Below are 20,117 nucleotides of genomic sequence, written 5' to 3'. Positions count from 1 at the left end.
ATGGGCCACGGTGTGTTGAGTCACACGTGGTTCCGCCTGTGCGGTGTGTTCAAGGGGTTCTAGTTCCCTCTTGTTCGCACTCAGGTGGAGTTGACTGCGCCCCCCCTTCATTAGGAAGGATGGCGTGACAGGGCCTCCCCGAACCCCTTGATGTGGGCTTACGGGTCCTCAGGGGGTACATCTGTCGGGTCTCGCGTCCGCTCTAACCCATATCTCATTAGGCTAGAGCGGGATGCGATAGCCATATACGATATATAACGATAGGTTATGTATATAACCTAGTTATATTAGTATTGGTTGAGCGTCCCGCTCTACGCGGCCCTGAGTTCCCTTTGAGGGATCTTTTACTGGAACGAGATTTGGCGAGGAAGAGTGTTTGGTGACCATAGCCATGGTTTTATAGGCTACGCCTCCATAGGGGCGGGGCCCGATCAGGTATGGGTGCATTAAGTTGTTCGTGTTGATGTACAGTAGGTACTAGGAGATAAGGGGTATCTCATTAGGCTAGAGCGGGACGCTCAGCCAATACTAATATAACTAGGTTATATACATAACCTATCGTTAATATGAGTTTTTCAGCTGAGGTTTTGGTCTATCACGACACCCAAAAAAGTATATTAATTTACTCTTTCAAGATGAACATTATCTATGCATATCTCTACTAGAGTATCCGGATGTATTTTCTTTATTACCAAACTAAATAAATTTAGACTTACGTATATTTAAGGAGAGTTTGTTAGTATCAAGCCAACATTTCAGCTTCCTCAGTTCACCTGTAATATTTGTTAGCAACTGTTGAAGGTCTGCACCTGAACAAAAAAAATGTGTATGATCTGCAAAAATGACAAATCTAAGTTTATCAGAAACAGCAATGATATCATTGATATACAATATGAATAATTTCGGGCCTAAAACGGATGCTTGCAGTACCCCACATGTTATCACTTTGCAGGATGATCTGCGGTCTCCCCCATCGCACACATTGTTTCCTATTTTCTATGTAACTTTTTATCCAACTGAGCCCTACCCCTCTAATTCCATACTTTTCAAGTTTCCTGAGTAAGATGCCATGATCAATGGTATCGAAAGCTTTTTTCAGATCAATAAAAACTCCAACTGCATACTGTTTATTATCGATTGAATTTGTTAACTCTTCTGCTACCTGTATGAGAGCCATTGAAGTGGATCTGTTAGTTCTGAATCCATACTGGCTATCAATCAATATCTCATTATTATCAATAAAACTGTCCAGACGTGCAACAAAAAGTTTTTCCAGAATTTTAGAAAATTGAGGAAGTAAAGAAACAGGCCTATAATTTGTAAATAAATTTTTTTCTCCTGCTTTATGTATTGGAATTACTTTGGCTGTTTTCATTTCAGTTGGAAAGGTCCCCATCCTAAAAGATAGATTACATAATATGAAAGTATTGGGATCTACAATTTCTTTGATTCGTTTTTTAATAAGAGAAATGTCTATCCCATTCATGTCTGTAGATGTTTTATTCTTGAGATTGTTTACAATATCAATTATTTCCATACTAGATACGTCATACAAAAGGATTGTGGATGGATTGTTCCGCATTATACAACGGCATGCAAATTTCTCGATTCTGATTGGCTGAAACAGTCAACTTACACGTGCGTATTTTTCATAACCCAACACTCTTGGTCCCAGGACCCGCCCACAACCGCATCACTATCAATGCGCATTCGTGGTTTTAGGAATTAAAGCAAGATGGCGGACAAGCCGGACAGGAAACATTACGAAAGGATAATGGTGATAGGGTCATAAAGACTAAATGAAAAACTGTCACTGTGAATGTCTTAGTTGCTTAAACAATGTTGGATGATGTAATTGATGGGTCATGAGTCATTGTGGAACAAAATAAAAATCGCGCGAATTGATTGATTAATTGCACATTTAAAAAAAATTAAAAAAATTACCTACTGTAATTTCTATAGAAGCAGCTGGGAGGTGCGCTGTTTTAAGTGAGCGTGGACTATTGAATTGATTGATTGATTGATTGCTAATTTTATTACTGTACGCCTTGTTTCCAACTGGTTAAGTTTAGGCACTCTTTCGAAGTTGGTTAAGGTTAGAGTCTTTAGAGCAGGGCGATAGACCACCAGCCCTAATTCCAAACTCTAACCTTAACCAACTTCGAAAGAGGGCCTAAACTTAACCAGTTGGAAACAAGGCGGACAGTAATAAAATTTGCAATCAATCAATTCAATAACCCACGCTCACTTAAAACAGCGCACCTCCCAGCTGCTTCTATAGAAAGTAGGTTTAAAAATTAAATAAAAAAATAGGGTGAAAAAAACTTTTTTTTCCTATAGGGCAGGGCTATTCAACTGGCCAGATCCGGCCCGCGGGATGATTCTGACCGGCCCGCCAAAGATTACATGATAATAAAAAATAATAATTTTTTTTTTTTTAAATATATATTTTTTTAATATTTTTTTTTTTTTTACTTTTTTCTTTTCATGTCAACGTTAACACGCACAATTGAGCCAAAAGTCACTCAATTAATGACAGATTTCATTGATAAATTGAGGGAAAACTTTGCAAGTCGATTTGATGAATTTGACATGTCCAGAGAATTGATGCATTTTGTGAGCAACCCATTTGCCAATGTAGCTGCTATTTCCACAAAAGGACAAGAGTTCCTTGCATCACTTCACATTGATGAAGGTCTCCTGCAACTTGAAATAATTGACATGCAAGCATCATCTGCTCTGAAGCAGGCACTTGAGAATGAATCCACCACAACATTTTGGATAAAGTGTATTCATGTCAAGACATTCCCCAAAATAAAAACGCTGGCAATATCTGTGCTAACAATGTTTGGCTCAACATACACCTGTGAATCCAGTTTCTCTCACATGAATGCCATTAAAACAAGCAACGTGCCTCCTTGACAAATGAGCATTTGCATCACTGTTTGCGGGTAGCCCTCACTTCCTATGAACCCTCTTTCTCTGCCATTGCCCAGTCAAAGAAGTGCAATCGCTCTCATTAGATGTGTGTATGTAGGCTAGGCCTGTCTGCCCCCCACCCCCCTGATGTTTGAGAGTTAAGAGTGGACAATAAGTGCTAATAAGATGCTGTGATTTGCTGTTGTTGCACAGACATGAAGCACTTTTTCATAAGCTCAGCTGCACTATAAATGTGTTTTTTTGTTCAAGTGTTGATGTTAGAATGTTCAGATGCACATCATGCACTTGTTTGTTTTTTATTTTATTTTTATATTGAAATGTTGAAGAGGAGATGTTGCAGTTGTTGCACAGTCATAAATGAAGCACTTTCTGCAGGAGATGTTGCAGATGTGGCACATAAATGAAGCACTTTTTTTGAAAAGTATACTACTTTTGCAATGTAGTTAAATAAAAGTTGTGAAAATGTGGTTGCGTGTTGTGTCAAGTGTACATATATTCATAGCACAGGGAGGCGCCGTGGCAGTCCGGCCCCTGGCCCCTTGGGTTTCTGACAATGTGGCCCCCTGAACAATTTAGTTGAATAGCCCTGCTATAGGGCAAAGAAAACTTAGTTTTATTTGTTTTACCTACTTTCTATAGAAGCATCTACGAATGAAGTTCTATAGAAAGTAGGTTAAAAACTAAAGAAAAGTTGGATGTGTTAGTTGGTTGGATGTCTTAGTTGAAAGACAGTTGGATGTGTTAGTTCGTTGGATGTCTATGGAGGATGGAGGCAACTTCTCTTTTTTGTTGTTGTGGGAACTACTTTTTGTGGCGGATGGTTTTTTCAATAAATCTTCGATTATGTGTTTATTGTATAGCAATAAGGTTGGATGAATGTGGCAGTTGTATAAAAGCATTACACCACTTGCAGTCGTGATTTGTGAAAACCACCCCTAACGACCACCCCTAGGCATGGTTTATTTTTCACAAACCACTCCTGCGCGTGATGTAATGCTTAAATAGGAGATATCAGAGGGGTGTGATCACTCTGCAAGCCTTATTGCTCAATTCTGATTTATTGCCCGGATCTGATATTTTTAGTTTGGCTGTTCACTTTATTATATATATATATATATATATATATATATATATATATATATATATATATATATATATATATATATATATATATATATATATATATATAATTAACAATAAAGAAGATGGACGTAAAAGATTGTGACAAATGTCAATCTAGACGACTAGAGTGACGTAAAAGTCACATGACTTGTTCAGACTGAGGTCACATTGCAAAATAAATTGGACCTGTATCTGATTCAGGACCATATTATGAAAGTTGACCATATCGGGGCGGTCAGGTGGCGTAGCGGAGATTGCGTTCGTCACCAACACCGGAGACGCTGGATTCGCCTGTTCGAATCCAGCTCACAGCTCCGGCGTTGTCACCAGCTTGGCTGACCGTTCACACTAATACAATTGGCTGTATTAGAGGGTGGGAAAGCTGGTGGGTGGGTCCGGGTCGTTGTAAACAGCGACTCCTACAGTTCGGTCGGGGCGCCTGCTCAGCGCGGATAGGATCTAAGGGGGGTAGTGTGATCCTTCCACACGTTACACCCTCTCAGTGAGAGTCCGCGCTGCCAGGTGAAAATAAGCGGTTGATTGGCTAGACGTGTGTCGGAGGAAGCACGTGATAGCCTCCACTCTCCCAGACCGACTGTGGGGGGTAAGTGCGCAGCGACCAGGAAGGGGATTGGGAATTGGCATAACGACTAACATTGGGATGGGAGAAAATCGGAGGAAAAAGGAGGGGGACAAAAGATTAATAAAAAAAAATTAAAAAAAATAAAGTGGACCATATCAGAATTGAAAAGATCCATGTGATTTGTGCTGTTCACACTATTGTGATTTTCATTAAAAAAAGATTTGGCACTTTTACCTGCGGTGTGAACATAGCTATTCTTACACAGCTATTCTTGCCATGGCTCCTCCTCTCTTTCAACACCAGCTGACACTACTGTCTGGGCTGCGTGTATATTTTCCCCAACGGAGTTTCACTTCCGCGTTCGGTTTGCGCGATCTGATTGGCCACTGGTGTTTTTTTCAGCGCCAATCGCGTTACTCTTAACAATCGTGCCAGCACTGCAGGCTGTTACCCTAACCCTAACCCTAACCTTAACCAACTAACCCTAACCTTAACCAACTAACCCTAACCAACTTCGAAAGAGAGCGACTTCGAAAGAGTCACCAAGCTTAACCAGTTTGTTAGGAGTAACGAGATTGGCGCTGAGAGAAACGTCAGTGGCCAATCAGATTGCGCAAACCGAACACGGAAGTGAAACTCCGTTGGGGAAAATATACAGGCGTCTGCCGTCTGGGCTTCAGGGGAAGGGGGCGCACCGCTGTGAAGGAAGGGTGCGCTGCGATTACAGCACAAGACAAAATGAGAGCAACACACCTTGCAGCACAATAATACTTTTATCTCAATTATGTTTTCATGATGAAGCCAAAATGGTCATTGTAATTTTTATCAATTAATCGTCCAGCCCTAATACACACACACACACACACACACGGGTGATAATACTTACACTTTGTGCATCAGCACAATAATAACTAGAGATGTTCCGATACCATTTTTCCCTTTCCGATCCGATTCCGATACCTAAGCTTTGGGTATCAGCCGATACCGATATTTATCCGATACCAGTGCATACAAAAAAAATAAAAAATTGTATATATATATATATATATATATTTTTTTTTTTTAACGGATACTGTTATACTGTTTTTAGTAATAACTGGAAAGTAATGGTATTTATTCAACAACAGGTGATTGTATAGATTTGTATTAGTATCATTAATCAATGAGTATGGGCTGCAGCACTGCAGATATACCCTACTCCAATGATCCACACGGACATTAAACGGTGTTGCACTCGCTACTCCGTGGCTCTGCAGATATACCCTATTCAGTCTGTAAGCTAGTGGCAGATAGAACGTTCATGTTGTGATTTTTGATGCAAAATAAATATTCAACATTCTCTTTTGAAACTCCGCCTCAGACTCTTATCCTTTGGCACTTGCTGTACTTTGCTTGCAGGTCTGCAGCCATTATTGCTGGATTATAAATAGCACCAACTTTAGACACGGTAACGTTATCAAGCTAAGCTAACTGACCTAGCTCGTCTTCCCGCATTGACATTTGATAACGTTAGTAATAGTCAGCTAACGCTAGTCAGTAGCTACTTAACTTAAATACAATTCACCGTGGGTGCATTATTGTTGATAGACGGTCACGGACAGTGTTAGGTCCTGGAGAAAGGACAGGCGATCATCTGATTTGATGTAACGTTAAAGCGGATGTTGTTCCAACTAGCTATCTTTCCAGCTAATGCTATCATAACACCAGCAAAACACATCCCGTCCGAGCTCCCCGTCACACCGCACTGTCGGGGACAATGGAATTTAAGAAAGTGTATCTGCTGTTAAAATGACACAGCATCACACTTTAAAACATGTTCATTTTATAATCCTCACTCTCCGCAGGACTCGGCAGGAGATAAATTACATCATGGGATCGGAGGCTAGAATTTACGTGTACTCGCCGATACCGATACCAGCATTTTAGGCAGTATCGGCGGCATTTCCGATACTGGTATCGGTATCGGAACAACTCTAATAATAACAAGGTTGAAAGTTATTCTCCTTTTATTAAAGGCACATTAGTCAGAAACAACAGGTTAGTTAGTGCTGCACATACATTCATTGTCAATCACATTTTCCCTTTAAATCACTCAGTATTTCAGTTTTTAGGGCTGGGTATGAACGGACATTATTTCATATACGTAGCTGTGCGTGTATAGATCCCATACAACTTCTAAAACAATAATCAACGTGATTCTTTTCTACGCTGAGGGAAAAGCACATGGCATTTAATTATGGACTAGATCGTTTTCTTCATAACGCACATCGTTAGCTCTTCTAAACAGCTTGTAGCCTAGACTAAAACACACCCACATGGCTAGTGGGAACATGGGAGAGATCCCATTGTCATTTTAACATTTAAAAAAAAGGTGCTGTAAGTGGTATTTGTTTGTTAAAATAGTAGCTCTACATTCTGACAGCCATCACTGGTTTAGAGTGGTTGGTCAGTAACATGGATCTCCCAGTCCCTCCACTCGGCAGTTAACACAAAATACATGTTCTGGTATCCCTTCGCACTTTATCCAATCAGGAGAGAGAACCCTAGATATTTTAACTTATTTCAAGAAATCTTGCGAAGCAAAATGTGCTGGCAGATTATTTTACTTGTTTCAATTCAAGCACATATCCGTTTTTATTTCTTATTTTTGTCAGACAATTTCTTACAGTGTGGAGTTCTCTATTTTGTGTTTACTGCAGAGCGGAGGGACTGGGAGACCCATGTTACGGACCAGACACTCTATATCAGTGATGGCTGTCACAATGTAGAGCTATTATCTTAACATGTAGACCACTTATTTGAAAGAAAATACCACAATAGACTTTTAATATAAGATTCAGGAGCTCCTAAGATTCAGGAGCAAAAATTGGTTCTGTACCGCCGGATTTAAATCTTCGATACCCAGCCCAGTCAGTTTTAGATTCACGGCAACTAGACTACGATCCATTACATTTCACAGTAATAATTAGTACCAGATACGCTCCACATCTTGAAGTATTTGAACCCCAGTTTTCCAGTGTACAAGGCCTTTTTTTTTTTTACAGGTTACATCACAGAAGAGAGTAGCAAACACATACAGTTTAACGGTCGTTAGACCATTGATTCTCTAACTGTTTCACGTCAAGGACGCCCACATTGGCTCATAGGTCAGGAACCCCCGTTTGATAACATTCTGTCTCAGCCTCCCCCATCTGAGAATTGCAGAAACTGTCTATAATGTACATATAGGAGATATCAGAGGGGTGTGATCACAATAGCCATAGGCTATGTTCACACTGCAAGCCTTAGTGCTCAATTCTGATTTATTGACCAGATCTGATATTTTTTGTTTGGCTGTTCACTTTATTATTATATATATATGTGTGGCCGATATCAGATTACAGTGTGAACTGGTGACGCTCCTGAACTGACCCGCATTGCGCAAATTAACAGTAAAGAAGATGGACGTAAAAGATTGTGACAAATGTCAATCTAGACTAGAGTGATGTAAAAGTCACATGAAAGTCACATGACTTGTTCAGACTGAGGTCACATTGGAAAATAAATCGGACCTGTATCTGATTCAGGACCATATTATGAAAGTGGCCCATATCAGAATTGAAAAGATCCATGTGATTCGTGCTGTTCACACTATTGTGATTTTTATTTAAATTTTTTGGCACTTTTACCTGCAGTGTGAACATAGCTATTCTTACACATTCGCTCTCATTGTGAAAACTTCTAGTTGATCAAATATTAGTTATATTAAACTATTTTGGCTGGCGGTGCCCCCTGGAGCCCCCTCAAAGGACCCCTGGAACCCCCTGGCAGTGGCCCCTCTCAAAGGACCCCTGGTAGTGCCCTCTGGAACCCCCTCAAAGGACCCCTGGCAGTGCCCCCTGGAACCCCCTCAAAGGACCCCTGGCAGTGCCCCCTGGAACCCCCTCAAAGGACCCCTGGCAGTGCCCCCTGGAACCCCCTCAAAGGACCCCTGGAACCCCCTCAAAGGACCCCTGGCAGTTTGATACTGGCGTGTCCTAAATTTCCCCAAGGGGATCAATAAAGGAATATCTTATCTCATCTTATCTTAGAACAGCCGGGACGCTGAGAGGAATGATCCCGTTCTCCGGTGACTTGCCGCTAGCATTGCTAACAGGAGGCTTTGCGGGGGAATGTTTTTGTAGTCTCACTTCCAATATGGCTGCCAGTAACCATTGGTAACTAATCTCTGTGCAGAGCAGGTAAAACGCTGGAAAAGCATGATATTACTGTTCAGGTAATTGTTTACAAGGTCCAGTAATAAGAGACAACCATTTTTGTTGGCGCATTTCTCATATACCGACACAGAGCAACTGTTGTTTCTTCCAACATGGAGGGAAAGAATGGGCTTTCTAAACATTGTGTGAAAGGCCTTTATTCCTTACAGGAGGCTGGTGCCAACGTCCCCAAAGACAGCATCATCAATGTGAAAACTGTCCAAGGAAACGTCCTAAACGAGGCAGGATCAGTGGCGAGTCCGCAGCGATGTACACAGTCAGGCTCATCTTAGGCTGTGATCAGCTTGGACGTCTTTCCCTTGCTCTCAAACGCGAGGCGCGGTGGTGGACATACAGTAGAGAATGGAAACAAGTGATACCACTGAGCGATACCACTGCCAGATACCACACTACAACTGAGAGCGCCACGAAAGAGCGTCGCTCGTAGTTTGGAAACCATAGAAAAAAGGCGCAGGCCCCTTGAAAAAGACGACAAATATGATCACAGCCAGTCGTTTCCCTGTGAGAACCAACAAGGTGGAATGTATAGCTCACTGCTCTGCATTATAATAACTTCACCAAACTCCTGTAAAGCTTTGGAGGTGACCGTTGTCTTCTATTTAGATGCCCCACTCAGCCTCATACCTGCCACCTGCTCTGCAAGCTGCCACTCGCTATGATACAGTGAAGGAGGGCGTGTTGAACGACTGTAACAACCAATGACGTACTTTAGAGTATCGGTCGACCTGACATGGGTTATAAATGCTAATGTTAGCAAGTTAGCTTAGCTGGGTGTTAACAACTAGTTTTGCAGTTGGTAACATTACTAGGCATTGGATATCAAATATTGCAGTATTTAGTCCATTCAGAAATGTCTGGCACCCTCTTCAGCCCCTTCCTGGGAGAGCTATTATGAAGTGTTTGGTATCAACAGATTCCTGGCAAACTCTAGTTTCATATCGTTTTCCTTTAAAACAGAGGCCACTAGAGGCTGTGAAAGATGTAAATGTCCGTACCGATATTTAAAAAAACGTCTGATATCCACGGGTTGACATATCGGTCGACCACTACTTTAGACAAGATTCTGAACTAATAACGCCCCCCCCCCGATTTGTTGTTGTAAACATTATCTTTTTATCATCCTCACCAAATCCCCCAATTCTGATGTGGAATCTTCTTCCCAATGAATGTGTGGATATCGTGGTCTCGAAGCCCAGAAAGCAGAGAGCGAAGCTTGGGTCGACGGTCGACGCAGCTTCCTGGTTCACTAGTATCGGCTGCGCTGTCCTCGACAAGCCAGCGACTCGCATGAAATCTGCTGCTGAATCTTCACCAAAAAGAAATCATACGTTTTCCTTCCCACCACAAGAACGGCTAGAAACACCATCGGAACAGCGATTTTAAAACGGGAGAGACGATTCCGTCCAACGTGGTTTCAACCCTACACCTCCCTTTCCTCTGCATGGGGGGGGGGGGGGGGGGGGGGAGATAGCTTCACTGTTTCTGGACGTACTGTCTCTTCTTGGCCTGCGTGCCGCCAGGCTCCTTCATGCAGTCGGCGAGGAAACCGAGGCACTTGGAGGAGTAGCGCTCGGGGAACTCCCGGAAGTGGCTGACGTGCGCCGTGGAGACAAAGTCAAAGCCGTGCACGGGACTCCCCTTCCTCCGCAGCGCCTCCACCATGGCCTCCACGTCCGCGTGGCGGATCACCCGGTCGGCGGCAGAGTAGAGGTGCAGCTGGGGCCAGGCGGGCGGCCCCTCCATCATGGCGTCGTAGTGGTTCCGGTGGATGTACTTGGTCACGGGGTAGAGCACGATGCGCAGGAGGAAGACGGTCACGGCGAACAGCGCCAGGAGGACGCACCTCAGCGTGGCGTTGACCCGCGGTCCCAGGGTGGCGTCGAGGGCGCGCAGGGCGCCGCGGACGTTGGCGCTGCCGGGGGCGCTGTCCACCACCGCGCCAACCACGCGCAGCGAGCCGAAGTGGGCGTCACCGCCGCGCAGCAGCTCCACGATGTAGCGGTAGAGCATGAAGCCGCCGTTGCTGAAGACGTGGAAGAAGATGGGGCTGTTCTCCACCTCGTAGTCGTACAGGATCTCCAGCAGCCGCCGGGCCGTGCCGCTCAACTCCTTGTAGCCGAACGATTCAGAGATGAACACCGTCTTCAGCGGGGCCGTGTAGCGGACAGTGACACATCCCTGGAGTGAGAGAGAGAGAGAGAGAGATTCTTGTACTGTACACAGGTCGGCCCACATTTACATTTAGTCGGCACGTGGTGTAGTGGTTAACACGGTCGCCTCACAGCTAGAAGGTCCTGGGTTCGATTCCCGCTTGGGGACCAGGTTGCCAGGTAGTACCCAGGTGGGGTATCTCCCGGGCCTTTCTGTGTGGAGTTTGCATGTTCTCCTCGTGCTCGCAAGGGTTTCCCCTCCCAATAAGATAAACCCAATGGAAAAACATGCAGAACAGATCACTAACGCTGTCGCGTCCCTGACGAAGACGGACAAGAGCACTTGGATTGGTCCCCATGTCTGTACAGACAGATCAGCAGGAAGGGTACAACTCTTTCAGCTGAGTAACAATGTTCATCAAACAGTGTTGAAACTTGGGTGCTGCAGTGTTGAGTTCATAGTAGTAGAGAGACATATTTGTATAGTAGGAAGTAATATAGACACGGTAGATGAATTAGTGGAAGAGTGCATGATAGAAGACCATAAGAAGGTTAGTCGTTTTTTTCTTTTTTTAGCAAAAGGCATATTTCCAACAGCAAATAACTTGTAAATGTCCAGAAATTATATAATATGCATGCATATGAAAAATGCTGTATTTTCGTGAATAATAATGATTATTATTATTATTATAGTATTGTTTGTTTATTCTTTTTTTGATCCCCTTGGGGTAAATCGGGCATCATAGCAGCATGAGGGGCAGGGGAGGTACAGGTATGGGCAGGGTACTAGTAGAAAGACATAAATATAAATCAATAAAATGTTATCTGAATATAGAAATATGAGAATAAATAAATTGTGTAAACAATATAATTAACTCTGAATATAGAAGTATGAGAAACATAAACAATGTAAACAAAGGTGCAGGTGAGGGTCTGTATGCCCTATCGGTTATATTATACGTTACAATAAATATAGGCAATAAGATTTGAATTTGAATATATACTACGAGTAAGAGAAAAAGTAAACAGTATACACTAGGTGCAGCATACACAAGGTACCCTAACAGGCATGATATACATCATTGTATACACATTGTAGTATGTATATATATTAGAGCTGGGCCGTTAACGTGCTGCGTTAATGCCGGACTGTTATCGCGCAATAAAACAATTGACGCCGTTAATCTATTTCTCAAACTTGGGTCTCCTCTCCTCTCTCTGTCTGCACGAGAAGCGAGCCGCTCACTCACTCACACATACACATACGGGTACTTAAGGGTGGGGCCTATCTGTGGCTCAGTGTTGAAGGGTGGGGCCTATCTGTGGCTCAGTGTTGAAGCGCTGAGGACACAGACCGAGCTCTGCGCTCATTATTATTATTATTATCATGGCGGAGAGAACAAAACGAAAGTCTGGGTACACTTTACGAAAGTCGATGCCGACAACGCACGTTGCCACAAGTGCAATAAAACATTTGCAAGTATGGGTGGCAATACAAGCAATTTGTCAAAACATCTGTTGTCAAAACATAACATTAGTCTGGAGAAATGCGCCGTTTTCGACTGCTTTGCTCGCAGTGTTCCATTTCCATGCACGTCCACTGCAGGTAAGCCAAGATAAAACGGAGTTAGCTAGGCTAATAACGAATTATTACGAATAGGCTAATAAATAAAATATAATTGTTTAGCTACAAATATATTTGAAAGATGACAGCCCACGCCTCCTCCCTCTCCCTCCACCACCGAATACAGGCGTCCCAGCCGCGTGTAGCTTATTCCCAGCGGAAGAGTGCGTTGCGTGCTTCCGCGTTTTCTCTGATTGGCCATGACGCCCATGTGACCGCGGCAGCGCGAGAGAGCTGCAGCGCGGAAATAGGCTGTCTATTGCCTCGCGCTGCAGCGCGGAAATAGGCTGTCTATTGCCATTCTCTAAGACAAACTCTAACCTTAACCCTTCTAACCTTAACCAACTCCGAAACAATGCCTAACCTTAACCTTAACCATGCCTAACCTTAAACATAACCAACTCCGAAAGAATATTGCCATTCTCTAAGACAAACTCTAACCTTAACCAGCTCCTTAACAGCGCCTAAACTTAACCCTTCTAACCTTAACCAACTCCGAAACAATGCCTAACCTTAACCATAACCAACTCCGAAACAATGCTTAAAGTTAACATGCCTAAACTTAACCGGCGAAAGAATGCACGTTAAAAAAGAAAATAAAAAAAATTGAAGGGAATCGAACTTGTCACCAACGGACCGCAGGATCCACAGCACAGCAGCGCTGCCAGTTGAGCTAAGCGTCGAATGAAAAACATCTGGGATTACGGCTACATAATGCCGCAAGCTCTGCCGCTCCGCTCTGCGGCTGCCGCGCTGCCGCAGGGCGTGTCGCAGCCAATTAGGGAAAACGCGGAAGCACTCTGCAGCACTCTTCCGCTGTTAATAAGCTATAGGCCTCCCAGCCAAGCCAAGTCCCTTCACCCTAGCAGCTAGGAAGGATGACAGAGGTAGGGGGAGGGGGGGGGGTGTCACAGGGCTGTGACCCAGTTTGTTGTCAAAGGCCTGCACCCCTTCTCTACAGTGGAGTCTAAGGGCTTTAGGTAACAACTAGTCATTCAGTGTATATCTTTTTTTTTTTTATCTTACATTTGTTGTTTATTATAAAAAGTCTATAATTCAGACACATTTAAAACATTGTTGCTGCTGTTGCTGAAGAAATTATATTTATTTATTATATTTATTTATAAAGTTATATGAAAGAACATTGCTGCTGCTGTTGCTGAAGAAATAATATTTATTTATAAAGTTATAAATAATAAAGCAATGTCGATAAAGTACCGAACCGTTAAGCAGTATCGATAAGAGTAGTAGTATCGGGCGGTTAGGTGGCCGAGCGGAGATTGCGTTCGTCACCAGCCCCGGAGCTGTGAGCTCGATTCGCCTGTTCGAATCCAGCTCACAGCTCCGGGGTTGTCACCAGCTTGGCTGGCCGTCTGCACTGATACAATTGGCTGTATCAGAGGGTGGGAGAAGCTGGCGGGGTGGGTCCGGGTCGTTGTAAACAGCGACTCCTACAGTTCGGTCGGGGCGCCTGCTAAGCGCGGATTGGACGTGAGGGGGATAGTGTGGTCCTCCCACACGCTACGCCCTCTCAATGAGAATCCGCGCTGCCAGGTGAAAAGAAGCGGTGATTGGCTGGACGTGTGTCGGAGGAAGCACGTGGTAGCCTCCACTCTCCCAGATGATCTGACTGTGGGGGGTAAGTGCGCAGCGATCAGGAAGGGACTGGGAATTGGCATACGACTAACATTGGGATGGGAGAAAAATCTGAGGAAAATGGAGGGGGAAAAAGACCAATAAAAAAAAAAAATAGTAGTAGTATCGATAAAATCCTAACGATACCCATCCCTAGGTAGAACACACATATTTTGAATGCCTTTGGCAGACTTCAAATGAGCCATTTTAATCTAGATTATCTAGATTAACTCCAGGATTGCAGATAGATTAATCTAGATTAAAAAAAATAATCTATGCCCACCTCTAATATATATATAGGGCTGGGACTTTATCGCATTAATTTCGATTAATTAACTACAGAAAGAATTAAAAGTTTAAAAAATGTATGCATTTAATTGCATGATTTTTCTTTAGTGTAATTACCTTTGCATGTGCTATAAGTATAAAGTATAATAAATCGCAAATTACTTTTTTTCTTTCTCTGGTTTGTTCATAAAAAGATTTAATAAGAGAAATTGAGATCAATCAAGAGTTTTTTTTTTTTCCAATGGTCAACTGTTCTGGAATGTACTTGAAAGTACTGCGTTTTACTTTTACCTCGAAAGTGCTTGAGTTTACAAAAGGTCCTTTGCGCTATATATATATATATATATATATATATATATATAGCAGCAAAATCCTGTATTAGCTACTACTACACCGACCGAACAGATCAATGCAATTTTTAACAAAGTGCAGCAATTTTAGGAATTATATATATATACCGGTATATATGTTAAAAATTGCATTGATCTGTTCGGTCGGTGTAGTAGTAGCTAATACAGGATTTTGCTGCTTAAGGGGAGACACTACAGGTGAATAGGGTAAAAAAATTAACTAATAGATATCACAATGAAAATTCCCCAGTTGATTACTTATATTAAGACAAGACTTTTTTGTATTACAAGTTTTCTGAAATTGTATGTTTAAATATGCAAATGAGGCATTATCTACTTAAATATGCACTAATTTGCATATAATTCCAGGACAGAAATCTGAACATTGGATAAAGCCATTTTCAAAATTATAGTTTCATTTGGTTGACATATTAGAGCCAAAGGTTATTACAGAGGGGATTTTGGATATCTCTTTTTATCACTCCATAAATCAGAAAATACTCCATTCAGTCCATTTTTATGGTAAAATTCCATATTTCGCCATGTTTTTAGGAATAAAATGTGATATAAATCTGGGTATGAATGCGATATCAACAAACCCTTCTGTAAATACCTTCAGAACATAGATATGAATAGAACTGGAAGTTTTGGTGTATGTGAGTGCTACTGAAGTGGAGATTTCTGGCTCAGAGTATGAGGAAAAACTCTTAAAACTCATTTTTTGGGAAAACGCCTTCAAAGTTCTGTATTGTAAAATGCCATACTTTTTTTTTTTAAACAGATATTTACAAACACAATATCTAATCAAACCATTAGTAATAGACAACCTAAACACATGCCTGATAACTGAATAATAATAATAATGATGTTATTGAACTGAACATAACTACACACAGGCTACAAACAGTGTAGTACAGTGTAGTACCCCCTAATAGGCAAAAAATATTTAAATAGATATCACTATGAAACTTTCCCAGTTTGTTATGTACATATAAACTAAGAAAAAATATATTGCAAGTTTTCTGAAATGTATGTTTATATATGCAAATGAGGCACTTCCCCATTAAATATGTGCACATTTATGGATGCAATAAGGCAAAATGAAGTAAAATAAACAACTAAATGTGTGTTATTGACGTTTTATTGTCATTAGTTTCATAGAAGACATGTTTAGGAAGCAAAATATAACAATCTCAAAATCAACAAAAAAAGTATATTTGCCTATTCACCTGCAGTGTCTCGCCTTAAATGTATGTATATTCATATACCGTATACCAAAATTAATTTGAATTGAAAATTTTTGCTTTTCGCATCAAATATTGATATGTGATTAAAATGTAAACATACGTATGGAGAGTGATCGAGAGAGAGCGAGAGAGAACGGGGGTAGATCAGTGATAGGTTCATGCAGGATCCTTCAAAAACAGTGTGTTTAGTGAAGCTTGTTGTCCCACCTGCTCAGTGTATATGGAACTGTACTTGCTGAGGTGTTTGTCTCTGCAGCCAGACCAGCCTAGGAGGATAACTACTGGCTCCTTGATGCCCTGCCAGTGGTTTTCTGAAAGACAGACACAGACACACACACACACACACAGACACACACACACACATACACACTCTATGATGAATTGAAAATGGGGGACCCTGATGTAAACAAGACGAAAGTCTTTCTCTGGTCTGCATCCCCTTAACAGTTGTATGTATTGAGCTGTACTGTACTGTACCCATTCTGCAATCTGTTAATAAAGTTTTCAATCAATCACACACACACACACACTGAGATAGAAGATGTCGATTAAGGCAATACCAGCCTTGAAAGCTATCTGCTCTGTAAATAGCTAACTGGGCTAACTAACTAGGTACCCATTGTGTGAACCGCTTTAGCTAGTAAGCTAAGCTAACCGTTGGAAGCATAGCGGCTAGGCATTAGCTGGGCTGCAGGCTAGCTTAGCGTTAGCAGCGTTGGCTAGCTGTACTACCAACCCACAAAGAAACACAAGATGCTCACCAGAGATCAACGCGTCCGGGAACACGATATTGTAATCTATCTCATCGTCTGCCATTTTGTGTGTGAGATGTTGTTGTGTGTGATTGTTATTATCAGCTGTGTTCCTTCTCTGTGTGGCTCATCTGGCTGCTGACAGATGGGTGATAAGCTAACAGCTAACTAACGGTAACAAACGAGAGAGCGGCTGCTGTCAGACAGTCCTCCAACTATCAGATCGACTGCTCTGACTGTTCTGTTATTGTCTGATTAGGAGCTCGTCGTTCCTGCTCTTATCCGCCAGGTGGCGCACGACGTCCATACAAGACAATGCAGCTGAGGTAGGCAGCAGGTCAACCTGCCTGGTTCTACCTGGTCCTACTCAGACTGTAGGCTAGAGAGGTTCCATTCGATTCGATTCAAATGTATTGTCATCATACAGCAGCTGAGTACAGTACAACGAAAATAAGTTTGGCATCCAACCAGAGTGCAAATGTAACAGTAAAGTGCAACAGTAAAAACATTTTTTGATTTGATTTGATTTGAAGTCTTTATTTCGAACATGCAATGAATACAACAAACAATAACAAAAAGCAAAACAACTCAATCTGCATGTTCGAAAAGGAGTAGGAAGAAGTATACACTTATTTAATCCTACCCCTTTTCCACTACTCAAATGAGTGTACTATTTTAAACATAAAAAAGAAACGAAAAAAAAATATATATATATATGCAAAACAAAAAACAAAAACTATATGTATAAAATAAAATAAAATAGAAAACAAAATAAAAATGTAAACACCCTTCCTCATCCCTGTACCTTGTGAACATAATTTCCTTATACATCAGTTTGAATTGTCTCATGTTTGGACATTGCTTTAGCACCACATTTAGACTGTTCCACAGTTTCACTCCACATATCGAGATGCAGTGTTTTCTCATGGTAGTGCGTACGTTTAGCACCTTTAAATTGTGTTCTCCCCTCAGATTATAACCCCCCTCCCTATCAAAGAACAATTCTTGAATGTTTCTTGGAAGTGCATGACTTTGCATGTATAGGTGATTAAACTGTATAAAATATATAAATTAGTACTACTGAGTAATAGTGCTAATCAGATGTATGTACAGTGTTATAGTATTAGTATGTACAGTGATACAGGTATACAGACACTATGGTAGTAGTAAGTCATACTGGCCAGCAGTGTATCTAGTATGAGTAGGTAAGGGATACAGGGGCGACAGTGGCTCGGGAGGTAGAGCGGCCATCTGGCAATCGGAAGGTTCCTGGTTCGATTCCCGCTCCTCCCGGGCAGCTTGTTGAAGTGTCCTTGAGCAAGACACCCTAATTGCTCCTGATGAGCAGGTTGGCACCTTGCATGGTTCCACTGTCTGTGAGTGAATGGGTGAATGTGAGCAACAAATTGTAAAGCACTTTGGATAAAATAACTATATAAATGCACCATTTACAGATATATATAGTATCTACATATAAAAAGGATTATATGCAGGTATGTACAGACAGATGTGGATACTGGATAGATATATATTATATACAGTAAGAATAATATATACGCTATTGTTCATGCTATTATACAGTTATATGGGTTATTTGCAGGTGTATAAGTAGGTATACAGAAGGATTATATGCAGGTATATAGGAACTCCTGTGCAGAGTGGAGACGGAGTGCGCCAAGGTTGGCCTTAGGCTAAATGCCAAGAAAACCGAGGTCATAATGTATAACATCCTCCCGGATCATCCACCTCTAAGGACAACAGGAGGCTCTGCTCTAAAGGAAGTCGGTGATTTCAAATACCTGGGCTCGTGGGCAGGGGTGTAGCTCCAGATTCTGGGCCCCTTGAAAGAATGTATTTGTAGGCCCTCAGTGAATGCGAGCGCGCGAGCGGAATTCTTTTTGGCCATTTTTTTATTGATGAAAACGCATAATATGGTTTTTACCTATACATTCGGATCAGCAGTTCAGCACCTGCACTGTTGGTGGGTGAGCCTAGTAAAGGATGTCGCATTGTGTTCATCTTCAATGAATGGACCAATGCAATAGTCTACCAAAGCCCCCCCTCTCTCTCTATATATCTCACACACACACACACACACACACACACACACACACACACACACACACACACACACACACACACACACTTGACACTTCAGAAACAAACAGTGCTGGGCCCTTGGAATCATCCTAAGCTACCCCCCCCCCAGCTACGCCCCTGCTCGTGGGTCAACTCGTCCGAGCAAGACCTTAAAGTGAGGAAGGCGCTTGCGTGGAGGGCTCTGAACGGCATGACCAGTGTGTGGAAATCCAACCTCCCCCGTCAAATCAAGCTCAACTTCTTTCATGCAACAGTTGAGTCTGTCCTTTTGTATGGCAGTGAATGCTGGACCTTGAAGCCCACCCTGCAGAAGTCCTTGGATGGGTGCTACACCAGAATGATGCGTGTGGTGCTCAACATCAACAGGGATGAGCATGTCACTAATGCAAACTTGTATGGGGGGGTGCTAAGGGTGAGCGAGAAAGTGGCAGTCAGGAGAATGAGGCTGGCAGGTCACTGCCAGAGACACCATGAGATGCCAACCAGCAAACTTGTGCTGTGGGAACCAACACACGGGCATCGATCACGAGGACGTCCCACATTAACATACGTGGACGTACTCAGGAGAGATGCAGGAACAGAATGCACCGGCGAGCTAGCCAGATGCATGGAGGATCGGGATGACTGGAAGCACCGATGGAGGGCCCGTCCGAGGACGACCTAGATATATATATATATATATATATATATATATATATATATATATATATATATATATATATATATATATATATATATATATATATATGCTGTAAATATAAATGTATACGGTATATACAGCACTATTGTATGCTATCATACATATATGGGTTATATTGCAGGTTATATTGCAGGTGTAGTAGGTATAGGATTATGCAGGTATATTGAAACAGATGTGTATATATATATATATGCAGTAAATATAAATATATAAATGCAGTGTTTCCCCTATATGCATTCAGCAGCGGCGAACTAGACTATTAAAAATAATTTATTAAAAATAAAAATAAAAAATTATAATATATATATATTTTTTTTATCATTTCATTTGGGCTGTGGGGGGTGCTTAATGTAAAAGACTGACCTGAGGA

At 41.9% G+C, this 20,117-nt stretch overlaps 1 protein-coding gene across 1 annotated transcript; it reads right to left on the bottom strand.

Moving 5' to 3' along the window:
• Nucleotides 1-9,899: 9,899 nt before the first annotated feature.
• On the bottom strand, nt 9,900-17,083 carry tmem53 (transmembrane protein 53). The gene is made up of 3 exons (XM_084327119.1): nt 16,957-17,083; nt 16,403-16,506; nt 9,900-11,079 (listed from the first exon to the last, which is right to left on the bottom strand). The coding sequence occupies exons 1-3, from the start codon at nt 17,009-17,011 to the stop codon at nt 10,375-10,377; spliced, it is 864 nt and encodes a 287-aa protein (XP_084183245.1). The 5' UTR covers nt 17,012-17,083; the 3' UTR covers nt 9,900-10,374.
• Between the last annotated feature and the right edge of the window lie 3,034 nt (nt 17,084-20,117).

This window comes from Notolepis coatsorum (assembly GCF_963971535.1).
Source record: "Notolepis coatsorum genome assembly, chromosome: 13".
NCBI classification, from domain to species: Eukaryota; Metazoa; Chordata; class Actinopteri; order Aulopiformes; family Paralepididae; genus Notolepis; species Notolepis coatsorum.
Note: the sequence above shows the minus strand (reverse complement) of the source record. Positions and strands in the feature narration are given on the sequence as shown.

Bases quoted from the DNA above. Each gene is read 5' to 3' on its own strand.
- tmem53 (XM_084327119.1), bottom strand. From the start codon at position 17,011: ATGGCAGACGATGAGATAGATTACAATATCGTGTTCCCGGACGCGTTG. The intron at 16,507-16,956 runs GTGAGCATCTTG...TCTGTCTTTCAG, and splicing joins CCCGGACGCGTTGATCTCTG to AAAACCACTGGCAGGGCATC. The intron at 11,080-16,402 runs GTGGGACAACAA...CTCTCACTCCAG, and splicing joins GTTCCATATACACTGAGCAG to GGATGTGTCACTGTCCGCTA.